Source organism: Bison bison, unplaced genomic scaffold (genome assembly GCF_000754665.1).
Source record: "Bison bison bison isolate TAMUID 2011002044 unplaced genomic scaffold, Bison_UMD1.0 scf7180017858886, whole genome shotgun sequence".
NCBI classification, from domain to species: Eukaryota; Metazoa; Chordata; class Mammalia; order Artiodactyla; family Bovidae; genus Bison; species Bison bison.
The window spans coordinates 60032-81244 of NW_011489458.1; the positions used below are offsets into that span (position 1 = coordinate 60032).

The window sequence follows — 21213 nt, forward strand, 5'->3', positions numbered from 1 at the left end:
GTGTCATGTCTTTGTTGTGGCTTAGTTGTCAGGCGGAATGTGGGATTTTAGTTGCTCAAGCAGGGTTCAAACCTGTGTCCCTTGCATTGGAAGGCAGATTCTTAACCAATGGACTACAAGGGAAGGCCCTCAATAAGCCTTTCTGAGATTAAGATTCTTTATCTGGTTCAGAGTCAGTCAGGAATCAGTGAATGATAGTCTACTGTGTACAGCATACCATGAGTGCTCCTATATATTCTTTCATTTATCCCCATGTTATCTCCATTTTAGACATGAAGAAACCAAAGCTTAGAGAAGACTTCTTTCAGTTGTTAGGTGTTTGTTATATCTGAGTCCCTCACTGGCCCATGGGCCAGGAACTAGGTCTAATTCTTCCCTGTGCTCAAACAAACAGCTCTCCTATTAGATGAAACCCTGAGTCAGGGCTGGTTTCTCTCTTGTCCTTAGATTTAGCTCAGTTTACTGGAAAAAACAATAGGAAATCAAAACCTGGGTTTTAATCTTAGCTCTTGTGACCTTGGGCAAATCTTTCCAAAACTATTTCTTAATCTGTTTAAAAAGAAAAAAATAAGATACTATGATTAGTATCTTCCTCAGAAGATCTGAATTTTTTCTTTTTTGAAAGACTTAGATCTATTCAGATCCCTAACTCAACAGGTCAGCAAAGGTTTATAAATACTTACGTGTGAGGAACTGACCCTGAATACTTTATCTGGCACAGAAAATCCAGCATCTTAGCTCTGTCCATGGCTACTCTGTGTCCTATCTTGTTTTCTTTCCTTATGCATTAATGGTTTATTTTTAACCCATTCCTTATTCTCTTTTCTTCCTATCCAAGGAAGAATTTGAGCCAAAGCATGAATGTGGCCCCTATCAAATCAACACATGTGAGATTTCACAAAATGACAGATCTCAGGGACAGAGGGTGAAGATTTAAGTCTGAGTGGGGGTGTGTATGTGTGAGTGTGAATATGGACAGAAGGTGACTAAGGATGTGAGACATACAATATGCAGGTGTTATTTCCACCATAGTCACTCCAATAAAATTAGGAAATCATATTTATTGATGATAAGAATATCAAAAGAACACCCACTCTCCTCTAAAGGGCTGTGTCATTCTTCTAGGACTAAGGGACAGGGGGCAAGTAAGTGAACTGGCATTGAAGGCAGGGGTTCTAAACCACAGTGGCAGTTTGGGATCTGCCACTAGTCACATTAATTGGTCACTATATACAAATTGTCAACTGTGTAAATAATTTACTTTTAAAAAATATATATTATAGCAGTTATCTCTATAATAATAAAGAAAAATAGATGGAATTAAAGCCAGTGTGCGAGAAACTGCAAACAAGTAGCTTCCTTATCTAACTGATGAACCTGACAGAAATTATAGGAATGTCTTACTTCACACAAAAAAATCATTGGAATATGCAATAAACTCCTGATAAAAAAAATTCTGGGTATGCCCAAAGAAGAGTGTTGCACGTTTAACATTATCTTGAGAGTTATGACAGAAAAGAGGCTGAGTCCCTTTGCCAATCAGACATCTGCCACTACATGCCCCAGGGGTCCCCTGTGACATCAAACCCTTGCTAACAGAATATACTTAAGACAGGGAGGTGAGAGGGAATGGTGACAAAGGTCAGCATTTCAGAGGTATATCCTCTGGGGACTAGAGGGGCACATATCTCTCAGTGAGCAGACATCCATCAGACTTAGGAAAGGGTATGGATTTACCAGGCACCTGCCAGCTGAAAAGACCTCCTACTAACATGGAAAGAGTGATAAGTCCAGAGTTGGGTAGAAGCAGCTTCAAGGGCCTCCTGACCTCAGGAAACCAGCTCCCAGCTCCCACCACCTCTGACTGTAGAAATGAGCAAGTGGTCACCTACTAGCAAAATGAGTAGGATGCTGGGGCTGCTCCTAAGTATGTGAAACAGGGCTGCTACGCTGGCGGGAAGGGTGGGCTGCCCGGCAGACGGGACACCATCCAGCTCCTCATAGCTGCTCTCTTCCCAGGAGAACCAAAGTTCCAGGACACGGTGCCCAAACCTCCTCATCAGCTCTGGATGCAGCAGGAACAACCTGAGCAGGAGCGGATGGTGGGTGTAGACTCGGTGCAGGTCTGGGGTGTCCTCTAGGAATTTTCTGATGGCACCAACCACAGCCTTGGAGGCAAAGAATAAAGAGGATAAATACACCTTGTAGAGGGCCCAAGAGACTCCAATCCCCAACAAATAGAGACAGCCAAGATGTAACTGGGAAAAAATGTACTGGCTTCTCAGGGGTCCAGGTTATTTTCACTGGCACCCTCCAGCGAAAAGAAAACCTCACTGTGCTTACCCTGTAACAGTGGCCCTCAACTCGGGTGATTTCACTCCCCAAGGGACATGTAAAAATGTCTAGACTGTCTAGATTGTTGACTGTCTTGATTGGGAGAGTGCTAGTGGCACCTAGTGTGAGAAAACAGGAATCCTGCTAAATATCCTGCAATGCACAGAACAGCCTCCCACAGAAAAGACTGTGCAAAATGTCACCAGTGCCGTGGCTGAGAAACCCCACTCTATAATGACACTTAGCACAGTGTGTCACAACTGTCAGCGTGGATGTGTCTACCTACCACACTAGACTTCAGCTGTCTGAGGGCACAGGGCCTGGCACAGAGACAGCAAAGAGCAGGTGTGTTAAACCATTTACTAAACCTCTCTTCCCTGCTGCACATATAACAAAGCTCAAATTCCTGAGCGTGTTACTCTCCTGATTTTACGCTCCATAGTTTTGACTCTTCACTTGGGTCTTTCATCCATTTTGAGTTCATTTCTGTGTATGATATGAGCTAAGGGTCCAGCTCCATTCTGTTGCATGTAGATATGCAACTGATTCCAACACTATTTATTAAAAAGGCAGTTTTTCCTGTGCTGAATTGTCTTGTTGTTCTTATAAAAATATATGGGTTTATTTTCGGGGTTTTTGTTTGTTTTCAATTTTGACCTGAGGGACCTTAATTCTTCCACCAGAGATGGAACCCAGGTCCCGGCAGTGAAAATGCTGAGTTCTAACCACTGAACAGACAGGGAATCCCCTCTGGGTTTATTTTTGGACTCTCAACTCTATTCGGTTGATCTGGATGTCTCTCCTAGACATATTTAGAACCACACTGTCTTGATTACTCTATCTTTGTAGTAAGTTTGAAATGAAGAAGTGTGAGTCCTCCAAACCTGATCTTCTTTTTCAAAATTATTTTGGCTACTTTGGGTCCCTTTCATTTCCAAATAAATTTTAGGATCAGCTTGTCCATTTCAAGACAAGGAAAAAAAAAAGAAGGCAACTAGAATTTTGATCAAGATTATATTGAATCTATAGAACAATTTGAGTATTGCCATTTAAACACTATTAAGTCTTTTTACCTAGTTTTCAGTTCAGTTCAGTCTCTCAGTCGTGTCCAGCTCTTTGCGACTTCATGAATTGCAGCACTCCAGGCCTCCCTGTCCATCACCAACTCCCAGAGTTCACCCAAACTCATGTCCATCGAGTCGCTGATGCTATCCAGCCATCTCATCCTCTGTCATCCCCTTCTCCTCCTGCCCCCAATCCCTCCAAGCATCAGAGTCTTCTCCAATGAGTCCAACTCGTCACATGAGGTGGCCAGAGTAGTGGAGTTTCAGCTTTAGCATCATTCCTTCCAAAGAAATCCCAGGGCTGATCTCCTTTAGAACGGACTGGTTGGATCTCCTTGCAGTCCAAGGGACTCTCGAGAGTCTTCTCCAACACCACAGTTCAAAAGCATCAATTCTTTGGTGCTCAGCTTTCTTCACAGTTCAACTCTCACATCCATACATGACCACTGGAAAAGCCATAGCCTTGACTAGACGGACCTTTGTTGGCAAAGTAATGTCTCTGCTTTTGAATATGCTATCTAGGTTGGTCATAACTTTCCTTCCAAGGAGTAAGCGTCTTTTAATTTCACGGCTGCAATCACCATCTGCAGTGATTTTGGAGCCCCCCAAAATAAAAGACTGACACTGTTTCCACTGTTTCCCCATCTACTTCCCATGAAGTGATGGGACTGGATGCCATGATCTTCGTTTTCTGAATGTTGAACTTTAAGCCAACTTTTTCACTCTCCTCTTTCACTTTCATCAAGAGGCTTTTTAGTTCCTCTTCACTTTCTGCCATAAGGGTGGTGTCATCTGCATATCTGAGGTTATTGACATTTCTCCTGGCAATCTTGATTCCAGCTTGTGCTTCTTCCAGCCCAGCATTTCTCATGATGTACTCTGCATAGAAGTTAAATAAGCAGGGTGACAATATACAGCCTTGACGTACTCCTTTTCCTATTTGGAACCAGTCTGTTGTTCCATGTCCAGTTCTAACTGTTGTTTCCTGATCTGCATATAGGTTTCTCAAAAGGCAGGTCAGGTGGTCTGGTATTCCCATCTCTTCCAGAATTTTCCACAGTTTATTGTGATCCACACAGTCAAAGGCTTTGGCATAGTCTATAAAGCAGAAATAGACATTTTTCTGGAACTCTCTTGCTTTTTCGATGATCCAGCGGATGTTGGCAATTTGATTTCTGGTTCCTCTGCCTTTTTTAAAACCAGCTTGACATCTGGAAGTTCACAATTCATGTATTGCTGAAGCCTGGCTTGGAGAATTTTGAGCATTACTTCACTAGCATGTGAGATGAGTGCAATTGTGCGGTAGTTTGAGCATTCTTTGGCATTGCCTTTCTTTGGGATTGGAATGAAAACTGACCTTTTTGAGTCCTGTGGCCACTGCTGAGTTTTCCAAATTTGCTGACATATTGACTGAAGCACTTTCACAGCATCATCTTTTAGGATTTGAAATAGCTCAACTGGAATTCCATCACCTCCACTAGCTTTGTTCGTAGTGATGCTTTCTAAGGCCCACTTGACTTCACTTTCCAGGATTGAGACATTATTAACATATAACATTGTATAAGTTTAAGGTTTCCCTGATAGCTCAGGTATGGGCTTCCCTTGTGGCTCAGCTGGTTAAGAATCCTCCTGCAATGCGCAAGACCTGGGTTCAATCCCAGAGTTGGAAAGATCCCCAGGAGAAGGGAACAGCTACCCACTCCAGAATTCCAGCTTGTATAGTCCAGTCACAAACAGTCGGACATGACTGAGGGACTTTCAAGTTTAAGAGATACAACATAATCATCTGATAAATGTATATATTGTGAAATGATTGCTCCAGCCCTAAGAGTTTATAAACAAGCTGGAGGGAGAAAACCTGTAACATATAACCTTATCAAAGTAATCCAAGAGCAGCCTGGCTAACAATGATGTAGGTTTCAGCAATACATTTTGTTTCATAAACTGTTATCTGTAGACATCTCACACCTTTTTCCTCTTGCACAAACCAGAGGCGGTACTAAGAAAACAGCCTTTAACCTAATTGACCTTTATAACTTAGGTTAATTAGGACCTAATTAACTTAGGTCCACAGCATGCAGGATCCTTCTTCTCTAACTAGGGATCAAACCCATACCCCCTTTAGTGGAAGCATGGAGTCTTGACCACTGGACTTTGGGGGAAGTCCTTAAGTCTTGATTTTCTTATCAATAAAATAAAAACAGTAATCTCTACCTCCCAGAACTGATGAGAGAACTGACTAAGTTACACGAGCTCTGTATGTGTCAGCACTTTGTCTCCCTCTAGTCCCCTAACACACACTGTCTCTCTGCCACCCAGCATCTCTATATATACACCAAAACAGTCTTCCGAGGAACCATGATGAAGAGGAGCAGGAGAAGGAGGAAAAGCCCCAGGTGTTTTGGTCCATACCTCATCTAAGGCATCATCTTTGTCCTGGCAGATTGCAAGCAGATAGATAGAAGCTCTGAAGACCACGAGTGGAGGGCGTTCACCCTGGTCCTGCAGAGATAGGAGGAAGCTTTGCACAGCCATGAATAACTTCGTCTTTGAGACAAACCTGTCAACCAAGGACAGTCTGAGTGAAAAAGGCAGAGATGGCTGTCCCGCCTGGCCACACCCTCCCTCTGCCCTTCTGTCCCAGCACGTCCATAGCCTAATGACATCTTGCGCAAAGAGGGTGCTGTACATACTTAACAAAGCACTGTCACACATGCACAGCACGTAGTTCTCTGCTTTGTGCAAGGATCTGTTAGAGGACAGAGACTCCTCACTCACACCTAGAAGGTAAAGCATCAGGCAGCTGGACCAGCAGTGTTAAAAAGAAGGGTGCTACTTTGGGGGTTCAGGAGGCCCTGCTCTGACGCCAGTTCACCCTTCTCTTCTCATATTTATCACTAAACATTTGTGTGTTCAATGGGCTCCTTTCTGGGGAAGGGAGATTTCTACACTTGTACATGCAAGGAAGATGGGGATGAGGAGGAGACCAACTTCACTACATGTCCTTTTATGCTTTTTAAATTTTCTACCATGGGTATGTCTCACCTACCAGATTAAGACTCTGATAAACATTTTAAAATAGGTAATACTAAATGCAATGTGGTATCCTGGATTGTATCCTAGAACAGAAAAGGGACAGTACACGAAAACTGGTGAAATCTGAATAAAGTTTAGTTAATAGTATTGTACCATCATACATATGGTCAAATGATTTTCAACAAGGGTGCCAACACCATTCAGTGGGGAAAGGACAGTCTTTTCAACTAATGGCACTGGGAAAACTGGATTTCCACATACAAAAGAATGAAGTTAGAATCTTACCTAACATGATAGAAAAAAATTAACCCCAAATATAAACACACTTAAATGAAAGACTTAAACCTATAAAAAAAATTTTAGAACAAAACATAAGGCAAAAGTTTCATGACATTGAATTTGGCAATGAATTATTGGTTATGACACCAAAAACACAGGCAATAAAAGAAAAAAATAAACTGGACTTTATGAAAGTTTTAAAAGTTTGTGCATCCAAAACCACTATCAACAGAGTAAAAAGGCAACCCACAGAATGGTAGAAATTATTTGCAAATCTAATAAAGAATAATATCCAGAATATATAGATAACTCCTAAAACTCAACAACAAAAACACTCAAACAATCTGAATCAAAACTAGACAAAAGATTTGAACAGACATTTCTCCAAAGAAGATATACAAATGGCCAACAAGCACATGAAGATGCTCAACAACAAATGACAACAGAAAAAATAGACAAATTTCATCCCCCCAAAATTTCTTTAATTAGATTTAATCAAAATTTAAATTAAAAGACACTTGCTCCTTGAAAGAAAATCTATGACAAACCTAGACAGTGTATTCAAAGCAGAGACATTACTTTGCCAACAAAGGTCTGTATAATCAAAGCTATGGTTTTTCCAGTAGTCATGTATGGTTTTGAGAGTTGGACCATAAAGAAATCTGAGTGCCAGAGAATTGATGCTTTTGAACTGTGGTGTTGGAGAACACTCTTGAGAGTGCCTTGGACTGCAAGGAGATCAAATCAGTCAATCCTAAAGGAAATCAACCTTGATCACTGGAACGACTGATGCTGAAGTTGAAGCTCCAATACTTTGGCTGCCTGATGTGAAGAACTGACTCATTGGAAAAGACCCTGATGCTGGGAAAGACTGAAGGCAGGAGAAGGGGATGACAGAGGATAAGATGGTTGGATGGTATCACCAACTCAATGGACATGAGTTTGAGCAAGCTGCAGGATTTGGTGATGGACAGGGAAGCCTGGCGTGCTGCAGTCCATGAGGTCACAAAGAGCTGGACATGACTGAGCGACTGGACGGAACAAAATCAAAACCACAATGCAAAAACCACTTCATAACCACTAGGATGGCTATAATCAAAAAGATGGACAAGTCTTGACAAGGACATGGAGAAACCGGAACCCTTGCTCAAACATTGCTGGTGGGGCTGCAGCTCCTCTGGAAAACAGTTTGCAAGTTCCTCAAAATGTTACCCATAGTATTACCATATGACTCCTCAATTCTAAACCTGGTGTATACAGAAAAGGAATAGAAAACAAGTACTCAAACAAACACACGTACACACATATTCACAGCATTACTATTCATAATAACCAAAAGGTAGAAACAGCCCAAATGCCCATCAATGAATGAAGGAATAAACAAACTGTAGTGTATACACACAATGGTATTCAGCCATGAAAAAGAATGAAGTACCAATTCCTGCTGCAAACATTACGTTTACTGGATGAATCTTGAAAACATTATGCTCAGTGGAAGGAGCAGGTGCAAAAGATCACATACATACGACCACATCTACCAGAAATGTTCAGAATAGATAAGTCCATAGAGACAGAATGCAAGTTGCCAGAAGCTGAGCAGAAGGAAAGGGGAGTGACTGCTTAAAGGATAAGAGGCTTTACTTTGGAGTGATGGAAATGTTTTGGAACTAGACAGAGATGGTGGTTGCACAACACTGTGAATATACTCAATGCCACTGAGTTGTCCTCTTTAAAATGGTTAACTTAGCTATGTAAACTTTACCTCAATAATTTTTTAAAAGCTTAATGAAAAATAGTACTTTGATTTTAAATTTTAATAAATTGTATAGTAATTCTTAAAATCAAAGTAAACTAGTGACTTTTTTTTTTTGGTGCATAAACAACACCCTCAGGGATATCAAGGAATTCTCATCAGCATTCGAGGCTCTGTCCTTCACTCCTGAGACTACCTGTCTCTCCAAACTGTGAGCCCCTCAGGAATACATGCCATTTTTCACTTATCTCCACGTCCCCAGTGCTCAGCACCAGGCCTGGAGAGGATGCCTCTGTAAATAGTTATTGAACTGAACCTGGCTACAGATGTAGCTTCCAGAACCAACTGTCAGTCACCAGCTCTGAGCACTGACCTGTCCTCGTGAATGTAGGCCAGGTAGAAGAGGAGCAGGATGCAGTACTGTCTCTGGCGAGCAGCTTCCTCCACGTACTGGCGATCCGACAGGAGAGCAAGGCTTTCAGGGCCCCTGCTGCTTATCTGGGGCAGCCCGTGCTGCAGGAGCTCAGACACTGCACAGAGCTCTGGGGAGGGAACAGGCCGGAGAAAATCACACAAAGGACAGAGGAGAGCAGGTAACGGTCACATGCGTGTCTGTACATACAGAGTACTGCACAGGACAGCAAGGATACACACAGGAGAAAAGGCAATCAGTCTCTTTTCCCTCTCTTAGTCTCTCAGGAAAGACTGAAGGTAACATGTGGAAGGACTTGGACACATTCATCCACTTGACAATGTCCACTGAGTGGCTATTCTAGGCCAGGCTATGACACACAGGCCCTACCTCCTGGAGCTTGCAGCTGGTGGGAAAAAAATAGATAATGAGACAGATAATTGCAGGACATGTGATCAGTGCCATGTTCAAGTGTGGAAGAGAGTGACTCATGCCACCTGCGATGGGGAGGGCAAGCTCAAAGAGGAGGGAACCGTGAACGGTGAACAGAAATAAGGCAGAGAAAGGAGAGTAGAGGTTTGCCAAGCCAGGAAGCAAGGTGTTCAGCAGCCTGGAAGCACAAGAGGACGTCATGTTTAGGGGGCGGCAAGGAGTTCAATGTGACTGGACCATCAGTGAAAAGATGTGGAGTATCAAGGGTTTAGACTCTGGGTGATGTAATTTGTAGGTAGCCTGTGAAAGACCTTGAACAAGGAGTATAGAATGTAGATTTTAACCTGAGGGCAGATTCCTACATTTCTTATGAAACTTCTGTTTCTTACAAGAAAGAACATTTGAATACCAAAAGAATATGAAAGAAAAGGACCTCAAGAGCTTAAGTTTTGAATAAACTCAACTTCATGGAAAATTCACTACATTACCCTACTTTCCAAATTTCACCACAGACAGACCAGAGAAAACTCCATCACTGTCAAACAATGCCTGATAGACTGCTGATTGGAGATGACTGCTGAAGGCCAGGGGAGTTGAGATGTTGACATGGGGAGTTGAGACGTCGACTTGGCTTTTGGATAGACCCTCCAGCAGTCGGTGAAGACTGGTTGGAGGATGAGAAACTGAAAGCAGGGGGCCAAGTTAGAGGTCACATGAAAGGGTCCATCCTGCCAATGCAATGCGCCTATAGCCAAGTAGAGCGTGAGATGGAATGTGCCACTGAGACATGGCAGCAATCAGGTCAGGTTTCCTAATTCTAAGTTGATTGCTTTTCCCACCAAAGCACACTATGATCATTGTGATCATAACAAAATTAATATCCTTGAGCCTCGCACACCCACCTGCCCTTTCTCCTGAAATGTAAAAGAAAGATGCAGTCTGCATGTAAGTAAGGTTGGCTGCTCTTCCTGGTGCCCCGAGATATAACAAGATATCTGGGTCTCAGGGTCTGAGGAGGCAGAAGTGGGGCTCCTCCTATCCAGTCAAGAGAGAGAACTGGCCAGCAGCAGAGGACTGGTGCTGGTAAGCACAAGAGGCTGCTGTGATGTGGCTGCCACCAGGGCAGAAGTCATCACGCCATTCCCTATGCAGGCCAGACCACACCTGGATAGGCAGAGAGCTGATCTATTATCTCACCTCCCTCCCTAGGAAGCAGCTTATAGGTCCATCGTTCCATGATTCCATGGTTCTTCTGGGTAGCTTTAGGCAAAGATTTCTTATTACTGTACTGACTTATGACTCAGCCAATCAGCAAGACATCCAGACACTAAGACACTACCTTGGACGTCATAAGTGGTCAAACTACAGCATCTTACCTTCTTGGGAAGGTGGTCCTGTCTTCTCTGGAGCTGAGAAGAGGCTGATGCACATGTAGTACAGGAAACTGGAACACACCTGATTCAGGGCTGAGTGACTTAGTGGGAGGAGAGGAAGGCAGAAAAAGAGAGAGGACATTGCTACTCTGGCTGGGACAGCATTATCTCTGCCAGGTACTGAGGCACCACTGCTTTGTACCAGAGACCAAGGAAATTCTAACCATGGCCCTGGTAGAGAAGGTCGAAGGTCTGGAGGTGGCTGTGAAAAGTAAATATGGAACCTGCTGCCCACAGGTGTAACTTAGTCACTTGGCCCATTTAGGTATTCACGAAAAATTTCCTGAAAAAAATAAGTCAAAGTGAGCTACTAAGCTCCAAATTAATAAAACATATAAACAGAATGTGCTCCTGGGTCAGGAAGGGGCTAGCAAGTACTAGAAAAAGGGGAAACTGTTGAACCCAAAATGGGTGATTCAGGAGAATTACAAACATCCAAAACTGTGAATCTGAACCCAGGTGGATCCCTGTATTCTCTCCTGAACATCAGTTGTTCTATCCAGAGATATGGAAGGAGGGCTAGATACTCCACTGAGGTTACCTTGAGGACTGTAGGCAGTAACAAGTGGAATCTGCCAAGCAAATGCAGAAACAGGTAGCAAGTCAGAAATGGGAAGGCTGCTCCAGAAACCTAATGAGAGAGATTAAAGCAGCAACCTCTCTACTCTGTATAAGAGAGCCTCTCCTCTGGAATTGCTGGCCTGGCAGCAAACAGGACATGACCCTCTTGATGGGCACGGCATCAGTTACCCTGTGAGGGCCTCAGCTTCCTGGTCTGTAAAATGAGAGTTAGACAAATGATCTCTAAGAGCCCTTCCAGTTTCGCTGCTAAAAGGTGCCCTTCTGAGTATCGCATGGAATGAGAGTCTTATCAGAACCAGATAAGTAAAAGCTAGAGAAGCCCATCCACCTCATACCATCAGGTGCTGAGCAATTCTGACACTGTGTCAATCCCTCCACAGTCCTATAACTAAACCACACCAGTCAGAAATTTCCACTTGTCCAGTCAAGAAGGACACTTGGCCCCTTGGGACAATACATACCTCAGGCCACTGCAGAACCTAGCCTTCAGTTCCAGGGCCAGTCGTATGAAGGATGAGGCAGCTTGCAAGAATTGGGAAGAAAGCAGAGAGTGGTTTAAGCCAGGCTTGTTACAGGGATTCCCAAGTCTGAGTGGTACTATTTTTGGAGTCACACAGACCTCGGTTGAAATATGCTCCATCGCTAACTAGTAACGTGACCCTGAGACACTTACCTTCTCTGAGATTCAGTTTCGATATCTATACCTCAAAGCCTGCTGCGAAACTAAGTAAGATATATGTATATAGAAGATCTAACAAATATTTAGCTCAGAGCAAGTCCTGAATAAAAGTTCATCTTCTTTTCTGATGAACTTTCCGCATTAGCTGGTGACCTTGGCCCAGTCCCCTGCATTGCCTGACTCTCCCAGTCTCCCCCCTCCCACTCCACCCTGCTTAAAAGTGACCACTGTCCTGCCCATCCCGGGCCTCTGTAAGAGCAGGATTCTAGACAAGAGCTACCACTGCCCCAGCTAGTGTTGGGGATAATCTGTATTCTATCCTAGGCTTTTGGTAGGGAATTAACTTCTCAGAGTTTCACAGCAACTTTCTGAGACAGCAGTTTAACCCATGGCTCTGAACTGGAACCTTCTTGACTCAGAGAAGTATCAATTAATTTGAGAACTGCCTTTAAAGACTTTTGATTGCTGGATAATATATCCTTCCACTCAACACTAGGCAGAGTGTGGATGTTGATTCTGAACGAATGAGTAACCCTCCACCCACAGGTTGTACTCTCTCTGAGTACCCTGAGCAACTGCCTAAGGCCCCAGCCCCTCTTCCAACTTCCATACTTGCTTGCGGCCTACCGAGCTTCTTGGAGAATTTCTCCTTCATGTGAGGGACGATGACAAAAAGGCTGTGCAGAACCGAGAGGAAAACCTCCATCACGGCTGGGTGAGTGGCCTGCTCCCAGTACCTCTGCAAAGAACCAAGAGGGAACGCATAGTCCACTAGGACTGAACCTCTGAAGAAGAAAGAGCATCAGCAAAAACTGCATTATCTAGCAGTAACAGTCTAAATTCTTTCATCTGATGGACACAAAAAAAAGCTCAGAGACCTGAGGTCACAAGCCTACATCCAAGGCTTACATCTGCCACTTAATAAACTGTGCAAAATTCGTTACTGCTCTGGGCATCTACCAAAGAGTAAACCAGGAATAACCACAAGCCCTACCTCCCAGAAACAAATGACATCTCACATGTAAAAAGCACTTTCTAAACTATGCATTATAGTGACATGAATGACACTCATGTTTCTAACATATAATAACACGGTTCACAAACTTCCTTCATGTTTATTTTTCATGTGATCTTTGAATAGAATCACAAGGCAGCCTGACGTGGTAGACAGAGTAGAGAAACTTGGGTTCTATTTCAAGCTTTGCACAAGGTCGCTGTGTGCCCTGGGTCAGTCACCCCCTCCCCTTTCACTGTTTCGGTTCCTCATGTATAAATAGCCAGGGCCTCAGGGATGTGGTTCTTACAGATACTTTTCATTTGGTTTTCAAACCAAGTTTTTTTTCAACTATAAAAGTAATACAAGATCATTAAAGAAAATGTATAAAATGCCGAAAAGTAGAAAGCAAGAATAACACCACAATTCTATAATCTAATTCTAGATCTAGCTCTAATACTTCATAAATCTAGGAGGAAGGCAGAGAAGGGAAAGAAACCAAAGTGAATGGCCCAACTATTACTGTTAGTGTGTGCCAATCAGGGTTGTAACCCATGGTCCCTGAGAGTTACCCTCCTGAAGACCCTGGTGTGCTGGCTCAAAGGCTTCTTCAAGGAAAAGAGGCTCTCCTGTCATAACCAGAGGATGCTCCCCTGCTGCCACCTACTGTTTCCAGTGGGTGTTTTGGAGGTTTCCTTTCCCAACTAACAGACTGTTCATAGGATGTCCAAAACTCAAACAGGACAAGACTCACCCAGGGTCAGGCAGTCAACACTATGGACCCTGGTCTTCCTACCATCTTTGTCTCAAGTCAGCTCAAAACCAGGTCTCTTGAGAGTAGCCATCTCTCATGTTACAGAACTCACATATGTGCTACTTACTGAAACCTAAATTACATTGACTTGCTCTTTGCATGCTTAGTCACTCAGTCATGTCCAACTCTTTTGTGACCCCCCTGGACCACAGCCCACCAGGCTCCTCTGTCCATGGGATTTTTTAGGCAAGAACATCAGCCGTTTTTACTAGGCAGACAAAATACATAGGTTCAAACCTCAGCACTGTCATATACTTGCTTTACAGCCATAGAAAAATCACCTTTAAGTTGGGGGAAATTATAGGGCCTATTTCACAGGGTCAATGGGAGGGTTAAATTAAGTTCTGAATATAAGGCATTTATCACTTCATTAACATGCGCCAAAGAATTGATGCTTTTGATCTGTGGTGCTGGAGAAGACTCTTGAGAGTCCCTTGGACTGCAAGGAGATCCAACCAATCAGTCCTAAAGGAAATCAGTCCTGAATATTCACAGGAAGTTCCAATACTTTGGTCACCTGATGCGAAGAACTGACTCATTGGAAAAGACCCTGATGCTGGGAAAGATTGAGGGCAGGAGGAGAAGGGAACGACAGAGGATGAGATGGTTGGATGGCATCACTGACTCGATGGACATGAGTTTGAGCAAGCTCTGGAAGTTGGTGATGGACAGGGAGGCCTTGCATGCTGTAGTTCATGGGGTCACAAAGAGTCAGACACTACTGAGCAACTGAACTGAACTGAAACATTACCGATTTATTATTTTATTACTACTACTTTCTACTTTTTAAGAGGCATCTATTAATCTATTGTTTACAAAAAAACACTGTACTGTGATTTTAAAACCAAAGGAAAAGTAGCTGCAAGAACAACACTGCTAAGACCCTCAGGAGATCTAGTTAAGTGTTGAGTCACTGTCCTGTGCCTCTCAGCCTGGCTTGCTTTCACGTCTTTCTCCTCCCCAAGATCCTTGCTGCCCAACCCACCATCACCATGGGGATACACAGGGAGTCACAGGCACTGAGGAGAAATTCTGAGAAGGCCTCCAAGGTGTCTTCTTTCTCAGCACTGGGAGCTGTGAATGGATTCTCCTGGGCTGAAGGCTCCCTCTGGAATTCCATAGCCAACCTGAGAAATAAATATGAGTATATTTACTACTGTCTATGCAACAAGGTCAGATTCATCCTCTTAAAGGGATTTCTGAGTTCAGGGCTCAGGGCAAGCATCCCCACCAGCGGACCTGGAGAAAACTCCAGAGGCCTCAGTGAGGGAGAACCTGGTCTTGGGCGCCCCCTCCAGCTTCGAGCTCCCTGCCCTCTCTCCCATAACACGTGACACTCCACCCAACTATATGTGTTAATACTTCCCTCAACATACCATGCTGTCTGCTGCTTCACATCTCTTTGCCTTTATGTGTGCTGCTCTATCTGTTTGGAAGGCCTTCCCCAGGTTCTTGACAATGTAACGGATTGCACACATATACCCAAAACTGTCTGGGTTCCCAAGAGACTGTGAGCTCCTTTTAGGCAAGAGCTGATCTGAGTTATCTTTCTACTTTCACTATCTAGCATCAGGGCTGGCACAGTAGGTACACAGTAGGTACACAGTAGGTACAACAAATGTTTGTTGATGAGAACTGAATTAATCCAACAAGCAGTCAGTGAACACATGGAGAGCTAGGTTACTTGGGATGAGGCACAAAGCTGAATGAGATACAACTTCATTGCACAGCAACAAAAACTTCACTAGAAGGGAACCTTTAGAGACCTCCTCCACATACTCACTCCAAACTCAAACATCCCCATTCTCCACCCCAGCCAAAGTCCTCTCACTATGCAGCAAAGCATCAGAAATCAAGTGTTGCTTCTAGAACTTCACCCTTTGTCCATTCCTCTCTGTACCCACCCTCCATACTACTACCTCATCAGATCATAAAGAGCTCCTTACCTGCAGGCATTTCTAAATCCCTCCAGAGTGTTCAAGAGGAACTTCCCTCTTCGAAGAACGGCCCTCTCCGAATTTCTGTTGGAGGCATGGCCCTGAAGTGAGAAGGAAAGAGGGAAACTACTAGTCAAGTACATACTCTGTATTCCAGTCTTTGCTTAGAGGACTACAGACCTCTTCCTCCTGCACTGGAGTCTGGCATTCCCACACACCTAACACTTTCCAGGGGGTCTTATGGATATCCTCAAAAATTCAGACATCTAGTAGCTCCTTTAAAAAAATGGTACAAAGGGGAACCTTAACCCCTTGTCTCCCCATGAAGCACAGGACTGGTTCTTGTTCTATTATATGCAGAAAGCTGTCACAGGCTAGTCGACATTAGCCTCACTGGCTGTAACACCCATATTAGTTGCTCCAAAACACACAAATTCCCCCACCGTATCATGTGCAAAGAGCTTAGTTTCCAAAGTTAATAAAGCACTCATATTAATAATATTTCCTCTGATATTTTAAGCTTGCTGCTGCTGCTAAGTCACTTCAGTCATGTCCGACTCTGTGCGACCCCAGAGACGGCAGCCCACCAGGCTCCCCCGTCCTTGGGATTCTCCAGGCAAGAACACTGGAGTGGGTTACCATTACCTTCTCCAATGCGTGAAAGTGAAAAGTGAAAGTGAAGTCGCTCAGTCGTGTCCGACTCTTTGAGACCCCATGGACTGCAGCCCACCAGGCTCCTCCATCCATGGGATTTTCCAGGCAAGAGTACTGGAGTGGGGTGTCATCACCTTCTCCGATTGGACCACTAAAAGCTAACAATTATGACACACTGCACACTCGTCAGATTCTAAGATTCTAGTGAATCCAGCCTTAAATAATTTTGTGAGCATGTTTACCATACCCACTTGGATGATATAAAAGACAAAGCATGTAGTAGGCCCTGGGATTTACTACCCAAACTCAGGTCCTTGCTACTTTGGACCTAAGAGAAAAACTGCTTAACCCCTGTGGCTTTGGTTTCCTAATGAGGATAACAATCATTAAGCCTCACAGCTCTGCAGTTATGGTAAAAAAAAATAACATCTTGTTGTAGGTGTGTGTGCATGAGAAAAAGCTACAAAGTGGCATATAAAGATAATGCAATGTACTAATTATCTTCTAAAAACACAGAACAGCATGATCTCCAGAAGCAGCAGCTGCTGTGCACTGACCAGGGGCCTCCAGTTCAGCGGCGTCTGGGACAGATCTGCACACCGGCTCAGCATGGCTTTGACCAAGCCCTGCAGCTCCTTGTACAGCACAGGTAGCGCACTCTGATGATCCTTCCTGCATGCAGGGAGACAAAGGTAGGCCTATGGTGAGGTCAGGGTACCCCAAGATAGCCCCAGGTTCTCAGGCAATGAGGGGGCATATGGTGGATCCGAACTTGGGTCCAGGAACTGATCTGACAAAAATCCCAGGTCCAGCACTTGTCTGCTGCGTGACTTTATGCACATTCCTCATCCTCTCCAGCCCTCAGTTTCCTCATCTAGTAAGTGAAAGGCAAGAGTACTGTCCTCATAGAATTATGCTGAGGACCAAATTGGATAATGTATGCAAAGAACTCAGGACAGTGCTCAGGACAGTGCTTACTAGATAGTAAGTCCTTACAAATGACAGCTATGACTATGACTGGGCTTCCCAGGTGGCGCCAGTGGTAAAGAACCCACTTGCCAATACAGGAGATGTAAGAGATGTGGATTCAATCCCTAGGTAGGGAAGATCCCCTGGAGGAGGGCATGGCAACCCACTCCAGTATTCTTGTCTGGAGAATCCCCACGAACAGAGGAGCCTGGCAGGCTACAGTCCATAGGGTTGCATAGAGTCACACACGACTGAAGTGACTTAGCACACATGCACGCACACACATGACTATGGTTATTGTTATTAAGGATACAGAGGGTTTTCTCACTGAAAAAGACCTCCCAATTAAAGAAGTACTACCTAGAACAGAAGGTATATCAAGAGATGTATATGGCCACTGTTCTCAAATAACTGATAAGCTCTCTTATTTTTTCATTTAATTTATTTTAATTGGAGGATAATTGCTATACAATATCATCTGAGTGAACTCCAGGAGTTGGTGAGGGACAGGGAGGCCTGGTGTGCTGCAATTCATGGGGTCGCAAAGAGTCAGACACGACTGAGCAACTGATCTGATCTGATCATGATGGTTTTTGCCATACACAACAGGAATCAGTCACAGGTATACATGTGTCCTCTTATCCTGAACCCCCCTCCCACTTCCCTCCCCACCCTATCCCAAGCTCTCTTAGAGAAGAGAAATCAAGTTTGATTTCTGCTACCTTGATGAGGAAAATCATGATCAATAGGTAAATGTTATCAAGGACCCAGATTTTATTTAAGGAATTAATATAAGGAAGAACTTTCTAAGAGTCAAAACGCTATAGAGGCACACAACACTGTAAATTAACTATATGTCAATAAAATTTTTTTAGAGCTGAAAAAATCTCTATAGAGGTAGACAAGAGTATCTAGGAGGAAGTGAGCTCTCTTGGAGATTATAAACAGAGACTGGAAACTATGTTTGGAGAATCAATTAATATGAGAATGTGCAACAATGTGAAAAGTAATACTTAGCGTCTCATATGTGTATAGACTCAGAGGAGGCAAGAGTCATGATTAGTCTAAATGTGAGCTCCAAGAGGCCAGGGGCCAGTTCTGCCTTTTCACTTTACCTAACAGAACTAGATGCATTGTAAATTGATGCTAAATTAAAAAAAAAAAAAAGTTAAAGAAATGAAGGACTGACTACTTAACAGGGTATAGTTTGCTGTATTGATTTCCTAGAAATGCTATGATAAGTTACCATAAACTGTGTTGCTTAAAACAACAGAAATTTATCCTCACATTCTGGGGGCTAGAAGTCTGCAGTCAAGGTGTCAGCCCCTCCAAAGGCTCTAGGGAAGAATCCTGCCTTGCTTCTTAGCTTCTGGTGGTTGCTGGCAATCCTCATCATTCCCTGGCTTACAGATGCATGATTCCAATTTCTGCCTCAGTCTTCACATGGCCCTCTGTGTGTGCCTGTGTCCAAACTCCCTTCTCCTTCTAAGGGCATCAGCCACTGGATTCAGGAGCCCACACTGTATGGCCTCATCTTAACTCAATTGTATCTACAAAGGCCCTATTTCCAAACAAGGGCATGGATTTTAGAGGGATGCTAATTCAACCCAATGCAGTAACTAAGAAGAAACCTATGTTAACCCTCATCTCTGGGCTGTTTTTGAACTCTGAGAGCAATCTGTTGGGCCTTCTAATTGCTCAGTTAACCGTACACAGTGAAGGCTTGATTTCCCCTTTCCCTTCTGGAAGCTCTTTCATTTTTTCCCCCCCTTTTTATACTTTATTTTTTACAACAGTTTTAGATCTACAGAAACAAATACAGTAGATAGTGCAGTGTTCCCATACTCCCCCAGCCCTACTGCAATTTCCCCTACTATTAACACACTGCATTAGTGTGGCACATCTGTTACAATTAGTGAACAATATTGAATGGAAGCTCTAACTTTCTATCCTACATTGATAGCCAAGGTCTGGCTCTGCCATCTTTAAATTCTTTCAACAGTTCTCACTCCTCATTCCCTCTTCTGGTTGGGCTTCCCAGAGACCTTCTGAAACACTCCACCTCAGAGGGATCACCTCACTAAACATTCAGGAAAATTAAAGTCAAAAATAAAAGCATCTAAGGATTAATAACCTTATAATTAAATACCTTATATTAACAACCTTAATAACCTAATAAGCTCCCTACCCATAATTCTCCATAATTCTGATCCAACCAGCTTTCTGGCTTCTTCAAGTACTACTTACCCTCACACAACCTGCTGGCCAGACTGACTACGGTACCCTTAGTAATCCCTACATTTTCCCACCTACATGTTTTGACCAATCCTAGTCCTTCCACAAATCTATCTCTCTCATCCCTTGTGTATGTATATGTTAGTATACAAAATAAAATTAACATTTATAATGTTAATAATATAAGGTTATTAATCCTTTGTAACCCCTTGGACTGTAGCCCACCAGGCTCCTCTGTCCATAGGATTCTCCAGGCAAGAATACTGGAGTGGGTAGCCATTCCCTTCTCCAGGGGATCTTCCCAACCCAGAGATCAAAACTGGGTTTCCTGCACTGCAGGCAGATTCTTTACCATCTGAGCCACCAGGGAAGCCCGCGTAGCACAGCTCAAACCCTGCCTCCTGCCTGAAAGGTGCTATCAGTCCCCCATAACACTGACCTCCTGGGAGACTTGCAGCTCTGCCTGGGAACTTCTGATTGACTCTTGCTCTTACTCTAGGCCTTTGTTACCCTGTTGTTTTACTCATCTCACTCTTGTTAGGATTCATGTCCCAGATTTAGACATTCAAATCCAGGAAAGGACAAAAGGGGAAAAGAGACAATCTGAAGCCATTATAATATAAATGCTATTCTTCAATTTTTAGAAGCAATTTTATGCAAGTGACAAAGACTTAATTATGGTTACAGATGAGACTATAAATGTTAACAACCTTTACAATATAAATTAAAAGTATAATACAAAATTAAAGGTACAGCTGATATTGAGAAGTAGAAGGTAAAGAGAAAGCTAAGGAAGAGTTGGGGTGTGAATATACCTAGCTAACCAAGTAGGGTGTTAAGAGATACTGCCTTAAGTTGAGGGAACAAGAAATACAAGTTTTAAGCATATTATTTAAAAGCTTGAAAACAAAATATTAACTAGTAAAAATGTCAAGGAAATGTAGAGAAGGCAAAACAGCTAAGTCTTGGTCTTTCCTATTGGTAAGTCAATGAAATGTTCTAAATGGACAAAGAAATAGCATTGCACTCTTATTGTTTAGAGTTAGGGAAATAAGTCACCAGAACTTAATGAGGACAAAATGAGTTAAAATTAGTTTCCTTTAGAAAGTAGGAACAGAGGACTTTTTCTTTGCATTATAAAACTTGTGCATGTTTTATTTTTTATTGCTTAAATATATTACTTTGTTAGATTTTTAAAAGGGAGAATGTAGAAACAAAGTAAAATTTTCTATATAAGTAAATATTGGTTTCCTCCATTAGTTTTTTCAAGATCAAGCACCCTACTAAGGAATGATTTCCCATTTGACCCTAGGCTCATTTAGTCTCACCATCCATTTTAACATCATTCATATACTGACTATTAGGAGTGAGATATATAGCAGTTTAAAAAAAAATGACATGATCTCTTAATTCTTGGAGATCATGTTATATTGTGGAGAAGACACAAAACAGATGAATAAACAAGAACTTTCAAGTAGGTGCTGCAATAGCCAAATGGGTCAGTTAGGAAAGGATACTCTGAATGAGACCTCAATGATGGAAAGAGGCCAGTCATGCAAAGACTTAAGGGGAACAGTATTTTAGGCAAAAGGAAAAATTAGTAGAA

The 21213-nt window shown here is 43.0% G+C and overlaps 1 protein-coding gene across 1 annotated transcript in view; it reads right to left on the minus strand.

The window, feature by feature from the left end:
* Positions 1-21213, minus strand: part of MEI1 (meiosis inhibitor 1) — a 55768-nt gene that overhangs the window by 18607 nt on the left and 15948 nt on the right. Inside the window, exons 12-20 of the mRNA XM_010829884.1 lie at positions 16961-17075; positions 15759-15850; positions 14798-14939; positions 12632-12743; positions 11787-11847; positions 10687-10784; positions 8840-9008; positions 5811-5958; positions 1893-2168 (exon numbers count right to left, since the gene is read on the minus strand). Of these exons, the coding sequence (XP_010828186.1) occupies positions 1893-2168; positions 5811-5958; positions 8840-9008; positions 10687-10784; positions 11787-11847; positions 12632-12743; positions 14798-14939; positions 15759-15850; positions 16961-17075 (1213 nt within the window). The remainder of the gene's footprint in view (positions 1-1892; positions 2169-5810; positions 5959-8839; positions 9009-10686; positions 10785-11786; positions 11848-12631; positions 12744-14797; positions 14940-15758; positions 15851-16960; positions 17076-21213) is intronic.